The sequence below is a fragment of the Lissotriton helveticus genome, chromosome 5_1, assembly GCF_964261635.1.
Source record: "Lissotriton helveticus chromosome 5_1, aLisHel1.1, whole genome shotgun sequence".
In the NCBI taxonomy this organism is placed as follows: domain Eukaryota; kingdom Metazoa; phylum Chordata; class Amphibia; order Caudata; family Salamandridae; genus Lissotriton; species Lissotriton helveticus.
The window spans coordinates 1450753046-1450772675 of record NC_136065.1 but is presented as its reverse complement, the minus strand read 5'-3'; the positions used below and the strand labels follow the sequence as shown (position 1 = coordinate 1450772675).

Below are 19630 nucleotides of genomic sequence, written 5' to 3'. Positions count from 1 at the left end.
ACTGATTTGCATATAGCCATGTCTGAACTGGGGTGGCAGAGTGGGCTAAAGAACGGTGATGGATTAAACCCAGATCTTTTGACTGGGTGTGAGTGTTTGATTGATTCAGATACTCCGTCCATCACCACCCCCTTTTGTACCGCTTTTGGCCGCCATAAGTGTGGCAGGGTATGCTCAGACGTGAGTCCCTTGCTCACTTTGCCACTGGAGTCAAGCAAGCCGGGCTGAAGACGGCTGGAATGCCAGAAACCGGTCCTCGGAAGCTTGTTTCCGGTCCAGGGAAGACATGGCTTGGCAGTTCGGGCTGATCTGTTCCCATGAGGCACAGGGTGAGACTGATTTGCATATAGCCATGTCTGAACTGGGGTGGCAGAGTGGGCTAAAGAACGGTGATGGATTAAACCCAGATCTCTTGACTGGGTGTGAGTGTTTGATTGATTCAGATACTCCGTCCATCACCACCCCCTTTTGTCCCACAGCTATGGTCACATGAAAAAACTCTTCTGCAGGTTATTTCTGTTATGCGATAAATGCCTTAATTTTCTTACACATATTCATATAATGTTACGACTGTCCATAATCATATGGCAAATCATTTTTTTAATCACTCCAAAGATAAGGTGCTCCTATGTAGTGATGGCACAGCGAAGTGACTAGAAATGCATGCATGTGCTTTATAAAGAAAAATGTACGTGTGACAGATTGAGACAGTATGCTGCTACAAATGGCACTCCCACCGACATCGTAACAATGGCGTGTCAGTTTTTTTGGAAGGAAATTCATTGAAGGTAAGCATTAAAACACACTTGAAATCATTTTGGGTCAAAAATATGGAACATACGGAGGAAAATATTAAAGTGAAGAAATCTGTCAAATTAGGTAACAATGATATTCTTTTAATTTTAAGAAAAACCTTGTTTTCCAAGATGCATATTTTCCAAAATATTTCTGAAAAATATTACATTTCTTAAGATAAGTAGTACCATGCTAGGAACCAACCATCTTTTTTTAACATCTGTCAATGCAGTAATTTACATTTTCTAACATTTTCAGTTTTTCTGCCACAACTGGAGAGTCAGGCACTATTCACAAATTCTTGAGACATATTGGACTCTAATTCTTACTTAGAATTGATTCTGAAATTACTCAATGGCTAGTTGTTGACACCAAAAGAAGGTAAGAATACAATGACTTGAATTTCATAAGTAGGAGCCCACGTCCATCAGCTCCTCCTCCTGTGAGCTCCAATTCCAACTTACTGAGTTGCTAAGGTTGGAAGCCACAGAGAGAGAAAAGCTAGAACATGGAATGTAACATGAAAGAAAACATGCACTGTAAGAGGTATGCGAAAATGTTAACAATATAAAGGTAGGACTACATTCATTACACTACACGTATGCTGGTAAACCTTTGGACAGGACAGGTCAAAAGCATGCAGGAGTGGTAATATGTTGGTAATTTGATGATGTCCAAAAATACAATACACGTCATTGTTAACAAAAGCAAAGATAATGTCAGAATTCCTTCTAAAATAAGTCTGCGTCTAACTTCATGTCACACACAACAGCATACTGACCATACTGAATGAAGCACTTCATTCATATGAACAGCAGCACATGCTACGATAGTGCCACTACAAATTCGGTACTAACACTTACTGACACTTGTGTTCTCTTTACTGTGATTACTGTGGCAGATGCCTATTCTGTGGTGGACACATCAGTGAAGATTAGTATTTTGTCATTTGTGAATATTAAGCTGACTTCCCATAAATAATTGTAAAGTTGTGCGCTCTATTAAATGTGTAAATACTGTGTACATTTCTTTAGCCTTTTTGTGCTGTCATATGGCTTAAATGATCCAAAACATTTTTTCAAAGTAATTCCCAATTTATTTGTGTTTGATGTTCATAAACCTTGAATAAATGTTTGCAAACATCAACTATTGTTTTAAGAAAGAACATTAAACAAACTTAAAAAATATAAAGAAAAGGATAGCTCTAACAAAAACCATAATACGGATACGGGTACGGGTATAGATGTCATTAAAAGATATGTGTGACAGCACTTTGTAAGTTATGCAGAAAGACAGCATTACCAACTGCAGTAAAATGGACACTTCCTCTGTGAGATAATTCTGTATTGTCATACCCTAAACAGCTACGGTATATATTGCTGAATTGGTAATCACAAAATTGACGATGTGTCATGCATTCTTCAATTTGGGATTAAAGTCAATAGAGAGACAAACCGTTTTGCATTGAGCAGTGTGAGAAAAAGTATTTTTTTGTGCAATAATGCAGCCAAACACACCCTACTATGTTCATGTGTCATTCAAGAGAGAGGTATGTACACACACACACTCACACACACATGGATAGAGAGTACTTGCAATTGTCATGTAATGATTAATTGATTTTCTCTAACCTTTTGTATAGCTTTACAGCATGTACACAGATATTCTGGAATATTTACCTGGACCACACAAGAAAATGCATGGAGTATTGTGTTGTCTTGAAAGGTTTGTTGAAAGAAGAGTGAAAATGAATCAAGAGACATTGGATCCGAATTCTCCTCGTGACTATATTGACTGCTTCCTCATGAAAATGGAGGAGGTAAGAAAGCTATGGACTTTGCATGTATAGAGAAATAATGATACAACATGAAATGAGAGTGAGGATAAAAGGATAACAAGTGTGCACATGCATTTCAAACATATTTCTCAAAGTAAAACATATAATATTATTCCTGTCTTTTTTCAGTCTCAAATCTCCTGGTAGGCCTAATCATCATACTCCATGCTGCAGGTGCATAGTTCAATGCGACTTTCCAACACAACATTATTAATTTTGCGAAGCATACTGTTAATTATGCATGTGTTTGAAAACTAGGAGACAAAACTGATTATTACACAGAAATAAGAGTACTGTCAATAAGGCCAAGTCTTCAAACCTTTACTGAAAAGCAACATATGCTGCATCCAGTTTTTCCAGAAGGTCTTTCCACAGTTTGATTGCCCTCTCCAAAAAAGCCCTGCCACTGGGCCAAGTCCAGTTGAATCTGGGTACAGACAGTAGCGACGCATTGGTGGAGCGGAGGGTGTAGACCAGAACAGAGCGGGTGAACTTGTTCCTGAGAAATTTAGGCTGGGAGTGATGCTCTATGAATGTGGTAGAGGGATTTAAAAAGATCCTCTTCGCCATTGGTTTCCAAAGCAATTAATCCAATGCATTGGAGTACTGTTAGCTCCTGAGTCTGAAAGCCGGGAGAAATTGCCGAGGTTTTTTAAACTTTGTTGTGTAATACTTTGTATTTTAAAACTTACTTGTCACTCTCCCACGTGCATTTCCCGTGGAGCGGATCTTAGCGCTCATGAGGGAATCTGTCCACACTTGCCGCCGGTAGAGGGGAAGACTGCGGCCACGCCCTCCACCCTCAGGCCACGCCCGCTACACCCCAGCTTTCAAAGCGCGCTGAACTGCGAGCGCGAGCAGAGTACTGTTAGCTCCTGAGGCGGAAAGCCGGGAGAAATTGCCGAGGTTTTCTAAACTTTGTTGTGTAATACTTTGTATTTTAAAACTTACTTGTCACTCTCCCACGTGCATTTCCCGTGGAGCGGATCTTAGCGCTCACGAGGGAATCTGTCCACACTTGCCGCCGGTAGAGGGGAAGACTGCGGCCATGCCCATCACCCTCAGGCCACGCCCCCTACACCCCAGCTTTCAAAGCGCGCTGAACTGCGAGCGCGAGCAGAGCACTGTTAGCTCCTGAGGCGGAAAGCCGGGAGAAATTGCCGAGGTTTTTTAAACTTTGTTGTGTAATACTTTCTATTTTAAAACTTACTTGTCACTCTCCCACGTGCATTTCCCGTGGAGCGGATCTTAGCGCTCACGAGGGAATCTGTCCACACTTGCCGCCGGTAGAGGGGAAGACTGCGGCCACGCCCACCACCCTCAGGCCACGCCCCCTACACCCCAGCTTTTAAAGCGCGCTGAACTGCGAGCGCGAGCAGAGTACTGTTAGCTCCTGAGGCGGAAAGCCGGGAGAAATTGCCGAGGTTTTTTAAACTTTGTTGTGTAATACTTTGTATTTTAAAACTTACTTGTCCACACTTGCCGCCGGTAGAGGGGAAGACTGCCGCCACGCCCACCACCCTCAGGCCACGCCTCCTACACAGTATAAACATGTGCTTCCCCTGGAAGCGCAGCGGACGAGCGCAGCGGGCACGCCGTTTGTGCGCCGAAGGCACGCCAAAGGCAAGCCCGTCTGCGCCCGTCTGCGACCGGACCGCGCCCAGCGCCAGCCATGCTGCCAGTGTACGGCCACATACAAAAAGGATAGTTTGGACCAGCGCGGAACTATTGGCGCTGAACGCTGCCACTCCATGTCAGGCGTCTAGGCTCAACCTGGCGAATCTTGATCTACCCCCTTCATGCTTGTCCTGCTGCAAATCACTTGGTGATGTTTCACCTCAAATAAACGCACATTCCGAAACAGTAAGCCGACTGACAGCTAACATCTCTACCACTCACTTTAGGGCTGGATTACTGAACTGCAGATCCCTCCCCAAGCATGCTGATCATCTCTGTCTGCTAATAGCGGATTCTGAGTGGGACGCCTTATTTCTCACAGAGACATGGCTTAATGAAGACAATATGGCCTCCATTTCTGTGGCTGTCCCGCCGGGCTTCAAAATAAGTTTCTTAAATAGAAAGGAGGACAGAAGGGGCGGCAGAGGGGCTATTATCTATAAAGATAAATACACATTGGCGTCCTCTACACCTACCAACATTCCCGGTATAGAGGGGCTACACTTCTGCCTTCAAATTAACCCCCAACTGTCTTTAACAGGCCTAATCATCTTTAGACCTCCGGATTGCCCCTTGATATCCTCATGTGAATTTATGGACTTCATAGTCCAAAGCTCTCTAGCCCACCCGCATTACATTGTAGTTGGTTATTTTAATATTCATGTCGATAAGCCCGACTGCCCCCAGGCTACTCATCTTATCACAACGCTGCAAGCCGCCAATCTAACTCAAGTCATTTCTGGTCCAACGCACCGGGCAGGCCACATGCTGGACCTCATTTTCTCCAACATACTGGATACTATAGTTAAACTTCCGGTGCCATTGTTATGGACGGATCACTTTTTAATTCCATTCTCAATTTCATTTTCATCCCAATGTCAGATAATAGAGAAACGCTCTTATGTGCGGAGAAAATGGGATAACATATCAGCTGACACCCTATGTCCTGTTCTTGCAGCTGACCCCCCACCTCTGACTTCAGATGTAAATTCTTATGCAGTGTCGCTGAATTGCTGGATAGGCAACTCAGTGGAATCCATTGCTCCTGCTAAAATTGCCACGTCACGCAGAGAATCCCCTTCCGCCCCCTGGTTCTCCCCCGAGCTGATGGCCGAAAAAAGCAATTGCAAAAGGCTGGAGCGCCTCTGGCGGGCAAACTACTGTGAATCAGCAAAAACCTGCTACAAAAAAAAGCTCTTCTCGGTCTTCACCTATCCATAAAAAAAGCCCAAAAATTATTCTTTGCGACCTCCATCCAGCAGGCGGAGCAATCAAGCAAAGAAGTTTTTAAGATTGTTCAATCTTTTTTTAAACCAAGAGCTATCGAGACGGAAATTATCCCATCGGTAAGACTCTGCGAAAACATCTCGGATTTCTTCGACACAAAAATAATGAAAGTCTATGATACCTTCACTGACCCCGAGCCTACAGTTATGGCGGACTCGGAAAATACTGAACCGCCCCCCTCTTCCTTAAATCAATTTTATCCTATCACCCTCGTTGAGGCACTGAGAGAAATACAAAAATGCAAATCAGGGGCCCCTGATGACCCCTGTCCACCTAAGCTTTGGAAAATGATGTCGGACGCAATTGTAGTACCACTCCTACATATATGGAATACGTCCATCGAAACTGGAACGTTCCCTGATTGCTGGAAACATGCCACACTCCTCCCTTTGAAAAAAAAGCCCAATGGTGCGTCGGACGACCTGAGCAATCTCCGACCCATTTCCCTACTAGCAGCCCCAGGAAAAATGCTCGAAAACCTGATTCAACGTCAGCTGAACAGCTTCATCGAAGAAAAAGGTGCCTTACACGAAACACAGTCAGGTTTTAGCGCCGGTTTTAGCACCGAGACAGCCCTCATTGAGGTTGCTGAGTCGATCAGGTGGTCCTTAGATTCAGGAGCATCAGCTATGCTGGTGCTCCTGGATCTATCAGCCGCATTTGATACGGTGGATCACGGCAGATTGTTGTTACGGTTGAAGGACATAGGCCTGGAAGACAAGGCACTGAGCTGGCTCCACTCTTACCTCACAGATCGGTCCCAGAAAGTGGCGTTGGGCACCTTCTCCTCTAAGCCAAAACGCCTCTGGTGTGGTGTCCCTCAGGGGTCGGCACTCAGCCCGCTGCTGTTTAATGTCTATCTGGCCCCACTTTTTACTTTGATTGCCAAATGGGGGGTCAAGGCGATTTCGTATGCTGATGATACGCAATTAGTCTTCCCCTATGTAGAGGCATCGGAGGCAGCTTTTAGTAAAATTAGGGGCTGTCTTCGAGATGTGGCTAGCTGGATGAATGCAAACAAATTAAAATTGAATGCTAGCAAAACGGAGGTGCTATTTTTTGGAAAAAATACACATCCCCCCCCGACTTGTGGTGGCCTCCTGAAATGGGTCCAGCACGGTAAACATAGTTTACCACAAAGTTTTTACAACGCGGTACCTTTAGCACGCATCCCTTACAATGCAAGTCGTTACCACGACTTGGGCTGGAGGGCGCTAAAGGATTAAAAATAGTAAATTTACTATCCCAACACCTTCCCTAGGGTCCACGGGGACTGGTGTTAGAATAGTAAATTATACTATTCGAAATCCGCGCCCCCAACGCAAGTCGTGGTAACGACTTGCGTTGTAAGGGATGCATGGTAAAGGGATGCGTTGTGACGGTACGCGTTGTACCGTCATACATCCGTCCAGCACCATCTCCCGGAACCTATGCAAAGAATTTGGGAGTAAGGTGGGACGAGAATCTCTCTTTTTCCCCTCACATACAGCAGGTTACCACCGGATGTCTGCACAAACTCAGAAACCTCTGAAAATGTCTTTCTTTTCTACCAGTTGAGTGTCGCAAAATGGTAGTTCATGCGACAGTTACATCCAGGCTAGACTACTCAAACGGCCTCTACCTTGGTCTGCCTAAATATCTGGTGCAACGCCTGCAGATTGTGCAGAATGCAGCTGCGAGACTGATAAAACATATTCCCTTCAGGCATCATGTCTCTCCGTATCTGCACGAGCTACACTGGCTCCCAGTGGCGAGCAGAATAAAATTCAAAGTTCTCACCCTGGCGTTCAGAGCACTAAAAGGGACCTGTCCTAACTATTCAAAACTCAGACTTCCCCGTTACCATCAGGAGCGACACCTGCGATCTAACTCTCTGCTTCAGTTAATTGTCCCACGAGTTAGAAAAGCTAGACTTGGGGGCAGGTCTTTCTCTGCTGGCACGGCGAAACTCTGGAACACCTTGCCCTCTGCCATCCAATCTGCTACGACTGAAGCTAGCTTTAAGAAGCTCCTAAAGACCTGGCTCTTTATGCAGAAAACCTAAGAATCTCTTCATGGCTCTTGCTTACTGCTGAAGTACTCTTTTAGCGCCGGGACACCTCCTCGAGAGGTAGCTGTTCGCACTATACAAGCATCAGTATTATTATTATTATTATTATTGGAAGATGAGGTGCTCAAAGGAAAACTTGGAGCAAATTTAGCTGCAACATGTTGGATGGGTTTGGAGTGTTCTCCGCAGGCCGAATGATACATGCAGGAAAAGAGAATTGCAGTAGTCCAGATGACTCCGAATGGTCGTATGGACCACAACTTGGTAAGCTGCCATTGGAAGGAGTGGTATAATTTTCCTAAAAACCTGTAACAACAGGAAGCATGTGGAAAACAGATGATTAATTTTTCTTTCCAATGAAAGATCTGCTTCAAAATAGTAGCCCACAGTGTTGACATAGTTCTCTGGGTCAGGAGGCTCAGACCAGTATTATGGCCAGAGATTGGATAGAGGGGGTGGCAAAAGTTGGTTAGGTTCAATCCAGTGCACCTCAAGTTCTTCAGAATGAAACATTTTTTTGCTATTAATAATTTTTATTGTTTTCTTCCTGAAGTAAGCAGGTACATACATTTGCAAAACGTTGTTCAGATAACTATCGTATTTGCACTATCGTTCATAAAGAAAATAATGAAGAGATCATCCACCCACAGGGTATCTAGCATTGTAGTATCTTAACAAGTAAAACTAGGAACGTGCCAAAAGTTCCACTATCAGAACTGAGAAGTATGACCATCAAGGCAAAACAGAGCTACACTCAGTTAAACATATTCAGCCTGATTATGAGTGGGTTGGTTAATTTCGACCCATGCTTAAACCAATGATTACGCATGTGCCTGAATTATGAGTTTGAAGGCATTTAACACATCTAACAATGATCGGACGTGTTATCTACCTCAACCTTTAATAAATTGCATCAGGTCAAACCTTCCAAAATGTAATAGGGAAAAGCATACAATGTTTACCAGAGCATGAAGATATGGGTGCAATAAACACCAGAATCTGCTTCTTTTTCCCCACAAACTCGTAATAGGTGTTATTTATCACACCCGAAAAATAAATGTAAACTGCAATATCGTTATTTATCAGGTGTGATAAATAGCACCTAAACTCGGATACAGGGCCATAGTGTACTATGACGTGCAAAACTGAAACTCTCTTCTGTCCCTCTCCCCACCCACTGCAACTTGCTCCACTCACTCCCTCCGTATGCAATGGGAAATAACAAAAACAAATATCATGAAGATGAAAATCAAGAATAAAAGATGAAAGAGTAAGAAGACAAATCTCTTACTGACCCTGGGATCAATTCTGGAGTGAGCTTTGGCCAATCCTTTCAGGGGAGCCCATTGTTATCCCTTAACTACCAAGTCATACCCTGCTCCATGAACCGGGCTTTGAGCTCACTTGTAAGTCTGAAGGCATTCAGCATCTGGGTTGTAGAAAGTTACCTCAGAACTTTTTGCAGAGTACAGACCATCCTCTAATCTATAGAAAATTCATTCATAAGAGGCACTAAGGGGCTCATTATGATGGCGGGCGGACATCAGTCCTTCAGCCGTCATAGCGATGCTGGGACCACCCGTCAGATGTGCAACGGTCCCACCAGTGAAATTAGGATGCCTCCTGGCTTTTTAACATTGCGAACAGTGCTGCTGGCTGTAGCACCATCCGCAATGTTAAAAGGCCATGCTGAGCACTTTCCTGCACTACGTGGCAGGCACCACGTGGTGCCTGTCATGCATTGCAGGGAAATGCCCCCCAGTGTACCCCCGAACACAGAGGAGGCCCACAACAGGCTCCCCAATCCAGCCTCCACCACTGTTTTCATGGTGGGAAGACCGCTGTGAAAAGAAAGGCGGAAAGGGATTTCCTAATCCCTACGGTGGTGCCTACAAGGCACCGCCGCAATGCTGGCCTGCTTTGGTTCCACAAGGCGGGTGGAAAATGAACGCCTTGCGGAACCGTGGCAGATGGACTTTCTGTCCACGACAGACACATTGGGATCCCCACTGCCATCCTAATTTGGTGGGATTTTCCTGCATGACGGTATAATGGCCGCCCAGCGCTGGCGGTCCTTCCGCCTTTATATTGAGCCCCTAAGGTACATTTCCATGAGCCAATTGTAGGAAGTTGCCTTACAATGTCAGAGATGACTTTGTTTAACAACCGTCAGTGTTTTTGTGCACCAATGGTGCACAACAGGTGACATCGGGAAGGAGTTCAGTTGCACCATTCGGGGTCTGCACAATCTCTGCGTGTGTGCACAATTGTGCCCAAATCTCCTTCCAGTATGTCCAGTAATGGGCATTGCTAGAGTTTATGCATCATGTCACCATCTGCTGCCTTGAATTCCAACAAGAGGGATCAGTGGAGATCTGTGCCTCGAGTAATCTTTATGGGGACCAATGCCATCTGCTGTATGAAGAAGGTAGACCTGTTTTCTTCCATGTAGTCCTGTTAGTCCTATGGATCACCACTCTTTGAGATGGGTACATATTGGGACAGAGAATGTTGACTTGAATATTTCTCCTAATACACCAGTGACCACCCTCTTCCTCATTGTTAGAGATTTGATTGTACAGGAGATGTCGGCAGGGCAATGTTTGAGCCTTCTAGCAAGGCATATAAACAGTGGGACAGTTGACAGTATCTACATGACAGACATACAGAAAGGTTCTAAGAGGTACGTGCATTCCCAAACAAAAATATTCTGCCACCCTTGAATAAATTATCAATGATGTGTGTTCCACTACTATTGAAGTCTTTCCACATGGGTTCTCAGAACGCTACTAAACTTTACAGCTACTCCATAAGGGCACCTCTTGCATGGAGTCCCCTGACTACTCTCATTAAGTTAAGTGCCTAAAGCCACACAGAGGAGGTGGCCCTGAAGACAATATAGGCATTGACCAGCTGCTGTTTCTCCTTTGAATAAAGCACCCCAAGACATCCTGTTTTAACCTTCAAGACCTTTTCAATGGGGATCCATCTTGGTGCTTCAATGATGTCATGAAAGAAGTATTTGGGTGTGCAAGTTGAAACAACAGCTTTTAAACGTTTGGGTTGTTTAACCTGAGGCCTCTGCTTTCCATACTAGCATAGAGTTTGTGCAGTTTCAGTCTGCCCCCCAGAGAAACAGTTTTATTATGCAGGTAAGATCTGTGAGGATTGATTTGGGCAACAGTAGGGGGGTTATAGCAAATTTATAGCTGATCCTCGGTGCACCATTAATTGTATTCACTTGCACCTTGCCCAAAGGGAAATATTTAAGGCTGCCCATCTCACCAGATCTTAGTGGCTCCTAGTTAACACAGGATTCATACTCAACGCTGAGCTGAGAGTGTACAAACACACGATTCAAAAGGCGAAATACGCTTATTTCACCAAACGCATCAAGGAAGCAAGTAACTCCCCTAAGGAACTATTTCATGCAGTATCATCCCTGGTGGCCCCCAAACCAGCGGAGATTCCCCCAAGCCGCCAATTATGCGAAGACCTGGCCAAGTTCTTCCGGGAAAAGGTGGAAAAGATTTTCCTCCCGCTAGACAAGCAAGTTAAAATTGGAACCCCAGAAACTGACCCTGAAAAAAACAGCAACAAAGTGATGCTACTCAACTTCACCACCATCAGTGAGGAGGAGGTCCGGAAAACAGATTACAAAGGATAAAATCAGGCTCCCCATCCGACCCCTGCCCAGCCACAGTGGCCAAATTAGCCCCCGCGGCCATGGCCGCAGGTCTTACCCCATTGTTCAATGCCATGCTGGACATCAGGGAATTTCCCTTGCGTTGGAAACAAGCTTCCATACTACCCCTGCTTAAAAAACCCAACCTAGAAATGACTGATCTGAATAACTTTCGGCCCATTGCCAGGCTACCCCTTCCAGCGAAAATCATGGAGGGTATTTTAAACACACAGCTGAGTACCTTCCTGGGGGCAGGTCAACGTCTAGATCCGTCACAGCATGGATTCCGGGCGGGGCACAGCACCGAATCCGCACTGACTAAATCAACAGAGAACATAAGAACGGTGATGGATGCAGGGAACAGAGCTGCCCTGATCCTGCTGGACCTGTCTGCAGCCTTTGATACGGTCCACCACAAGTTACTGGTGGACCGACTGAGGGCCTGTGGGATTCAAGGAAAGGCACTTAAAATCCTGCAAGCCTTCCTCTCCGGCAGGACTCAGAAAGTGGCTTTAGGGGCCTTTGAATCCGACCCTTTTGTGCTCCCCTGCGGAGTTCCTCAGGGGTCCTCCCTGAGTCCAACTCTTTTTAACGTGTACGTTTCTACCCTGGCGTCAGTGATCAGATCCTTTGGCTTCAACCTAACATCATACGCAGATGACACACAGATAGTGGTGTCACTGCTACCGGGTGAAACTGACAGCACAGCTGATAGGTTCAGAGGCTGCATGCGTGAGGTCAGCAACTGGATGGCTGAAAACTGCCTCAAATTGAACTCAGCAAAAACTGAAGTGATGCTGTTTGGGTCCAGAGACAACTTCTGGTCCCCACGCTGGTGGCCAGAGGAAATGGGGAACCCCCCGTCACCGGTCACGAAGGTGAAAAACCTGGGTGTACTGATGGATGACTCTCTATCCTTCAGGCCTCAAATAAATGCCCTTTCCTCATCTACCCACTATGTGTTAAAAACCATCCGGAAAGTCTTGCCGGTTCTTGCGGACGAATAATTACAAAAAGGGGATGGTGATGGACAGAGTATCTGAGTTAATCAGAACACTCCTACCCAGTCAACAGATCAGGGCTTGATCCATCACTGTTTTTTAGCTCACTGCACCATCCCAGTTCAGAACCTGGCTATATGCAAATGAGTCTGTCCCTGGCCCAGTGCATCATGGGAACAGGGCAGACCAAACTACCAAGCCAATTCTTCACTGGAAAGGAAACAAGCTTCCGGGGACCGGTTTCTGGCATTACAGCCGTCTTCGGCCCGGCTTGCTTGAATCCTGATGGTGCAATGAGCAAGGGACTCATGTCTGAGCATACCCTTCCACACTCATGGTGGCCAAAATAATTACAAAAAGGGGATGGTGATGGACAGAGTATCTGAGTTAATCAGAACACTCCTACCCAGTCAACAGATCAGGGCTTGATCCATCACCGTTTTTTAGCTCACTGCACCATCCCAGTTCAGAACCTGGCTATATGCAAATTAGTCTGTCCCTGGCCATGTGCATCATGGGAACAGGGCAGACCAAACTACCAAGCCAATTCTTCACTGGAAAGGAAACAAGCTTCCGGGGACCGGTTTCTGGCAATACAGCCGTCTTCGGCCCGGCTTGCTTGAATCCTGATGGTGCAATGAGCAAGGGACTCATGTCTGAGCATACCCTTCCACACTCATGGTGGCCAAAATAATTACAAAAAGGGGATGGTGATGGACAGAGTTTCTGAGTTAATCAGAACACTCCTACCCAGTCAACAGATCAGGGCTTGATCCATCACCGTTGTTTAGCTCACTGCACCATCCCAGTTCAGAACCTGGCTATATGCAAATTAGTCTGTCCCTGGCCCAGTGCATCATGGGAACAGGTCAGACCAAACTACCAAGCCAATTCTTCACTGGAAAGGAAACAAGCTTCCGGGGACCGGTTTCTGGCATTACAGCCGTCTTCGGCCCGGCTTGCTTGAATCCTGATGGTGCAATGAGCAAGGGACTCATGTCTGAGCATACCCTTCCACACTCATGGTGGCCAAAATAATTACAAAAAGGGGATGGTGATGGACAGAGTATCTGAGTTAATCAGAACACTCCTACCCAGTCAACAGATCAGGGCTTGATCCATCACCGTTTTTTAGCTCACTGCACCATCCCAGTTCAGAACCTGGCTATATGCAAATTAGTCTGTCCCTGGCCATGTGCATCATGGGAACAGGGCAGACCAAACTACCAAGCCAATTCTTCACTGGAAAGGAAACAAGCTTCCGGGGACCGGTTTCTGGCAATACAGCCGTCTTCGGCCCGGCTTGCTTGAATCCTGATGGTGCAATGAGCAAGGGACTCATGTCTGAGCATACCCTTCCACACTCATGGTGGCCAAAATAATTACAAAAAGGGGATGGTGATGGACAGAGTTTCTGAGTTAATCAGAACACTCCTACCCAGTCAACAGATCAGGGCTTGATCCATCACCGTTGTTTAGCTCACTGCACCATCCCAGTTCAGAACCTGGCTATATGCAAATTAGTCTGTCCCTGGCCCAGTGCATCATGGGAACAGGTCAGACCAAACTACCAAGCCAATTCTTCACTGGAAAGGAAACAAGCTTCCGGGGACCGGTTTCTGGCATTACAGCCGTCTTCGGCCCGGCTTGCTTGAATCCTGATGGTGCAATGAGCAAGGGACTCATGTCTGAGCATACCCTTCCACACTCATGGTGGCCAAAATAATTACAAAAAGGGGATGGTGATGGACAGAGTATCTGAGTTAATCAGAACACTCCTACCCAGTCAACAGATCAGGGCTTGATCCATCACCGTTTTTTAGCTCACTGCACCATCCCAGTTCAGAACCTGGTTATATGCAAATGAGTCTGTCCCTGGCCCAGTGCATCATGGGAACAGGGCAGACCAAACTACCAAGCCAATTCTTCACTGGAAAGGAAACAAGCTTCCGGGGACCGGTTTCTGGCATTACAGCCGTCTTCGGCACGGCTTGCTTGAATCCTGATGGTGCAATGAGCAAGGGACTCATGTCTGAGCATACCCTTCCACACTCATGGTGGCCAAAATATTTACAAAAAGGGGATGGTGATGGACAGAGTATCTGAGTAAGTCAGAACACTCCTACCCAGTCAACAGATCAGGGCTTGATCCATCACCGTTTTTTAGCTCACTGCACCATCCCAGTTCAGAACCTGGCTATATGCAAATTAGTCTGTCCCTGGCCCAGTGCATCATGGGAACAGGGCAGACCAAACTACCAAGCCAATTCTTCACTGGAAAGGAAACAAGCTTCCGGGGATCGGTTTCTGGCATTACAGCCGTCTTCGGCCCGGCTTGCTTGAATCCTGATGGTGCAATGAGCAAGGGACTCATGTCTGAGCATACCCTTCCACACTCATGGTGGCCAAAATAATTACAAAAAGGGGATGGTGATGGACAGAGTATCTGAGTTAATCAGAACACTCCTACCCAGTCAACAGATCAGGGCTTGATCCATCACCGTTTTTTAGCTCACTGCACCATCCCAGTTCAGAATCTGGCTATATGCAAATTAGTCTGTCCCTGGCCCAGTGCATCATGGGAACAGGGCAGACCAAACTACCAAGCCAATTCTTCACTGGAAAGGAAACAAGCTTCCGGGGACCGGTTTCTGGCATTACAGCCGTCTTCGGCCCGGCTTGCTTGAATCCTGATGGTGCAATGAGCAAGGGACTCATGTCTGAGCATACCCTTCCACACTCATGGTGGCCAAAATAATTACAAAAAGGGGATGGTGATGGACAGAGTATCTGAGTTAATCAGAACACTCCTACCCAGTCAACAGATCAGGGCTTGATCCATCACCGTTTTTTTAGCTCACTGCACCATCCCAGTTCAGAACCTGGCTATATGCAAATGAGTCTGTCCCTGACCCAGTGCATCATGGGAACAGGGCAGACCAAACTACCAAGCCAATTCTTCACTGGAAAGGAAACAAGCTTCCGGGGACCGGTCTTGCGGACGAGCACAAAAAGACAGTGGTCACATGTTTGGTGATGTCCCGACTGGACTACTGCAACAGCCTTCTGCTGAATGCGCAACAGGGGATTCTAAACAAGCTCCAAATTTTGCAGAACGCAGCTGCCCGCCTGATTACAGGTACACCCAAGTTCACCTCGGCTGCACGGGACTTGGTTAAGCTACATTGGCTACCAGTTCGCAAAAGAATCATTTTTAAATCATTGTGCGTGGTCTTCAAGGCATTGAACGGCCTCGGCCCCCACTGTATGACCTTGCTCTTCCACTGGTACATACCGGTAAGATCCCTTAGGTCAGTTGAGCAGGGGCTGGTGGTAGTGCCAAGAGTCAGGAAAGCTCGTTGGGGGGGCAAGAGCTTTTCCTTGGGCGCTGCGAAAGCATGGAACGCATTGCCGCTAAACCTCAGACAGATGCCTGACCTTATATCGTTCAGAAGAGCTTTAAAGACCTGGCTTTTCACACACTCATTTTCTCAGCTCTCACACACTATTGTCAGTCAGTCAGCGCCAGGACACCTCCGGATAACAGCGTGCTCTAAAAATGTGAAAAATAAATAAATAAAATAAATAAATACTATCCTCCCCAAATTAGATAAACTGGGATTCAAAAGAATTCTTATGTACTTGGGTTTAGAGGGTTGCCAATGGAAAGAGTGTGACCATAGCACAGCTATTGTGGCAGTGCAGGTCAAGGGAATTGCCTCATATTTCCCCCTGTTAATGTGGTAGCCTGAGAAGGTGAATAAGTCAGAGTTTAGTGTGGTAAGATGTGATAGGAAGTTAGAGGGAGATGACAGCATCAACTAGATATCATCAGCATATAATAATGCCTTAAATTCCCAGTGGATTTAGGAATGCCACTGATCTCCAGGTGCAGACGAACGGCTATTGCCAGAGGCCTGAATGCCAGCACGAAGAGTAAAGGAGAGAGTGGGCTTCCCTATCTTTCTCCTCAGGATCGTAAGAGGTTGAGAGATGTGTCCGGTACTGTAGACCACCGCAGTGGGGTTCGTATACAACCATTTAATCTTAGAAACCAAAACCCATGAATTCTAAAAGCCAGAACAAGTACTCCTTTTCCACTCTGTCCAAGGAATAATTAGCATCCAGCAATATAAGCAGTTTCTTATCCAGCTTGTCATGTTCCTGTCAGAGAATGTGCACCAGTGTCCAAAGGTGAGCAGCCAGGGATGAATGTTGCATAAAGCGTACCTTATTGGAGTGTATTAATAACAGTAAGAAACTCTTCCAACTATTTGCTTATTACTTTTGCTAGGATTTTAACATCAGTAGTGATCAATAAGATTGGCCAGTACTTGGTGCAATCAAAGTGGCTCTTATTCCAGTTTCAATAGAACACAAATTATTGCCTTATTATTGTAATTGTAATTGCATTTATATAGTGCTTACTACCCCTGACTAGGCGTCATGGTACTTTTTTGTCAAGTAGCACGCTACTCGGTTCCCCAAAAAGGATTAGTGGTGAATTAGTATAGGGAAATATTACTTTAATTTGAACGATGAACATTTGAGTAAGTTAATTGGACTGAAAAAGGATAGTGGAGGGGTGAAAGAGGGAAGGATTTGCATTTATAAAGGGCTTGCAACTCCCAATGAGGTGTCGAAGTGACGTTGGGCGGGTAGCTCGTTTCTCTGGAACCCAAACAGGATTATTGGGAAATTAGTATAGGGAAATATGAAATTAAATTGAGCAGTGAAGATGTTAGTCTGTTAGTTGGATTGAAAATGATAGTGGAATGATAGAAGAGAGAAGGTTCTAGAAAGAATTTCTTGGGAGAGCATAGCAACCGGAGCGGGTAGGTGGTAAGAGTCAGAGGGAAGGGTTTAGAAAGGCTTGTTTGGGCGATCTGAATGGTAAAAAGAGGTATGAGATGATGCCAGGAGGGATAGAGGAGGGAAGAGTCTAGAAAGGGTTATTTTGTGGATCATAGTAGTAGAATGGGGTTTGGGATGAGTCAGCGAGTGGAGGTATAAGATATATAGGATATATTGAGAGACGTATAGGGTGACAAATAGGGTAGTAAATGGAGAGAGATTAGTGGAACAAGGCTTGGGATGAGTCAGAGAGTGGAGATAGAGGATCTATTGAGAGAGTTATAGGGTAGTGCATTGGAGATGCTGAATTCGAATTAAAGTAGGAAATATAAATAAACATAACTACATGGAAGGTATATATGTAAAAGGAAGGTAATATATGTAGATTCGAGTTGTATTTAATAAACTCAGACTTTCAAGTATTGTTGTACTTAAAATATTTGTTTTTATATATGTTTTGTAATTCAATAGTCAAGCAATTTAGATAAAAATTATGATCAAAGATTTACTTATTATATAGTCACCTATATAGATGTTAAACATAAAATAATATAACCATAAGTAATATGTATATTTGTTAATCAGAACTCACCAATATCTATTTATTTCTCAACATAATTACTATACACTTTTATACAATGCACTACACCTATTGGGCCACATGTATCAAGATTTGTAATAGCGATTACCTAATTGTGATTTTCTGCAAATAGTAATTAGGTTATCGCTATTGCAAATGTATGAAACGCCAAGAGTTTCATATGGTGATTCATAGGGGGTCGCACATTGACCTACCTCATTAATATTAATCCTCTCCAAACACCACCCAAGGACAGTTCTTGTGCAGAGCCCCACTACTGCTGAAGGCCCGCCTGACGCACGCACCACTGACACCCTGACGTGCATCCTCATCAACGTGCACTCTCTCCACTGACATGCGGTAGAGATCTGGGACCTGATGGACACAATCTCGCCTGATGTCCCTTTCTTCACCGAAACCTGAACCAACTGCACCTCCGACCCCAATATCGTGACAGATATCCCCTACGATCCAGAGAAACGACCGCCCCCACCGCACAGAAGGAGGACTCACCATCACCCACAAGACCCCCCTCCGCCTCTCCACATCAAGCACGAACGACCCCCACTCCAACACTGAACACCTCAACTTTCAGATCCAGAACAGCCCCAGGACCACACTACTGGGCACCCTCATCTACAGACCACCGGGACCTTGCACCCAGTCCGCAATCACCATAGCCGAACTCGCCGCACCCCACACAATCACCTCCATGTACTACATTCTACTTGGGGACCTGAATTTCCACCTCGACAACTGCAATGACCCCGAAACCACCGCTCTCCTCGCCAACCTCGCCAACCTTGTACTGAATCAGCTGGTCAACACGGCCATGCACAGAGCTGTACACACTCTTGACCCTATCTTGGCGGGAGGAACAAACATCCGGTTCAGCCACACCACTCAGCCTCCCTGGACTGACCACCACTGGGTCCATTTCACCTTCAACACCACCACTGCACCCAAACCCCCACCACGACCGCCACAAAGAAACTGGAGCAAGGTCACAGAAGTACTCCTCCTCCAAGAACCCCCAGCACTGACACCAACTTCGCAGCTACAGAACTGCACCGCTGGATCTCCCACTGTCCCAACAAACTGGCACCCCTCCGCCCGCTGAAGGTCGCCTGGTTCACCACTGAGCTACAGGAAGTTAGACGCTCTTGCAGATGCCTAGAGAAATCCTGCCGAAACCAGAAAATGATGGAAGCACAGAACAACCACAGGAGTGCCCTGAAAGAATATCACCAGCGCATATGGCACCCAAACGGACCTTCATAAAAGACAAAGCCCAGGCCAATGCTACCAATGCCAAGGAATTGTTCAACGTCATACAGCAGTTCACAAAACCCCCAGTGAAGCCATGGACGTCACACCTTCCCAGCAACTCAGCGGCAAGCGCAGCTCATACTTCTACCTGAAGATCAAGGCCCTCTATGACAACTTCAACGAACCTACGCCTGACAACACCTCCCCCCCAATGCTGCTGATAGGCCAACCATCATGACCTGAAATCCCGCTACCGTCGAACTTACCACAAACACCATGCAGAACACCCACTGACCCCTGCCCAATGCACATATTCTACAGGGCCGCTGCCCCCATTGCACCCGAACTGGGACAGACAATCAATGCCTCCCTCATGTCCGGCATCTTAATAATAATAATAATAATAATAAATCATTTTTAAAGCGCCTGGCTACACAAAACTGTGTGTCCCCGCGCTAACTGCTAAAATACAGAGATACAAGGCAGCTGTTGAGGAAAAGCTCAAGGGAGATTACATATTGGGGAACAGGAGAGTTTTCAGTTTACCCCGAAATCTCAACTCAGGTGGCTCCATCCGTAGATGGAGTGGAAGCTC

At 45.8% G+C, this 19630-nt stretch overlaps 1 protein-coding gene across 4 annotated transcripts in view; it reads left to right on the top strand.

Moving 5' to 3' along the window:
• LOC144755477 (cytochrome P450 2G1-like) overlaps positions 1-19630 on the top strand; it is a 359316-nt gene that overhangs the window by 145400 nt on the left and 194286 nt on the right. For all 4 annotated transcript variants that reach the window (XM_078644451.1, XM_078644450.1, XM_078644449.1 and 1 more), the window contains one exon: positions 2438-2614. In XM_078644451.1, coding sequence (XP_078500577.1) covers positions 2438-2614 — 177 coding nt within the window. The remainder of the gene's footprint in view (positions 1-2437; positions 2615-19630) is intronic.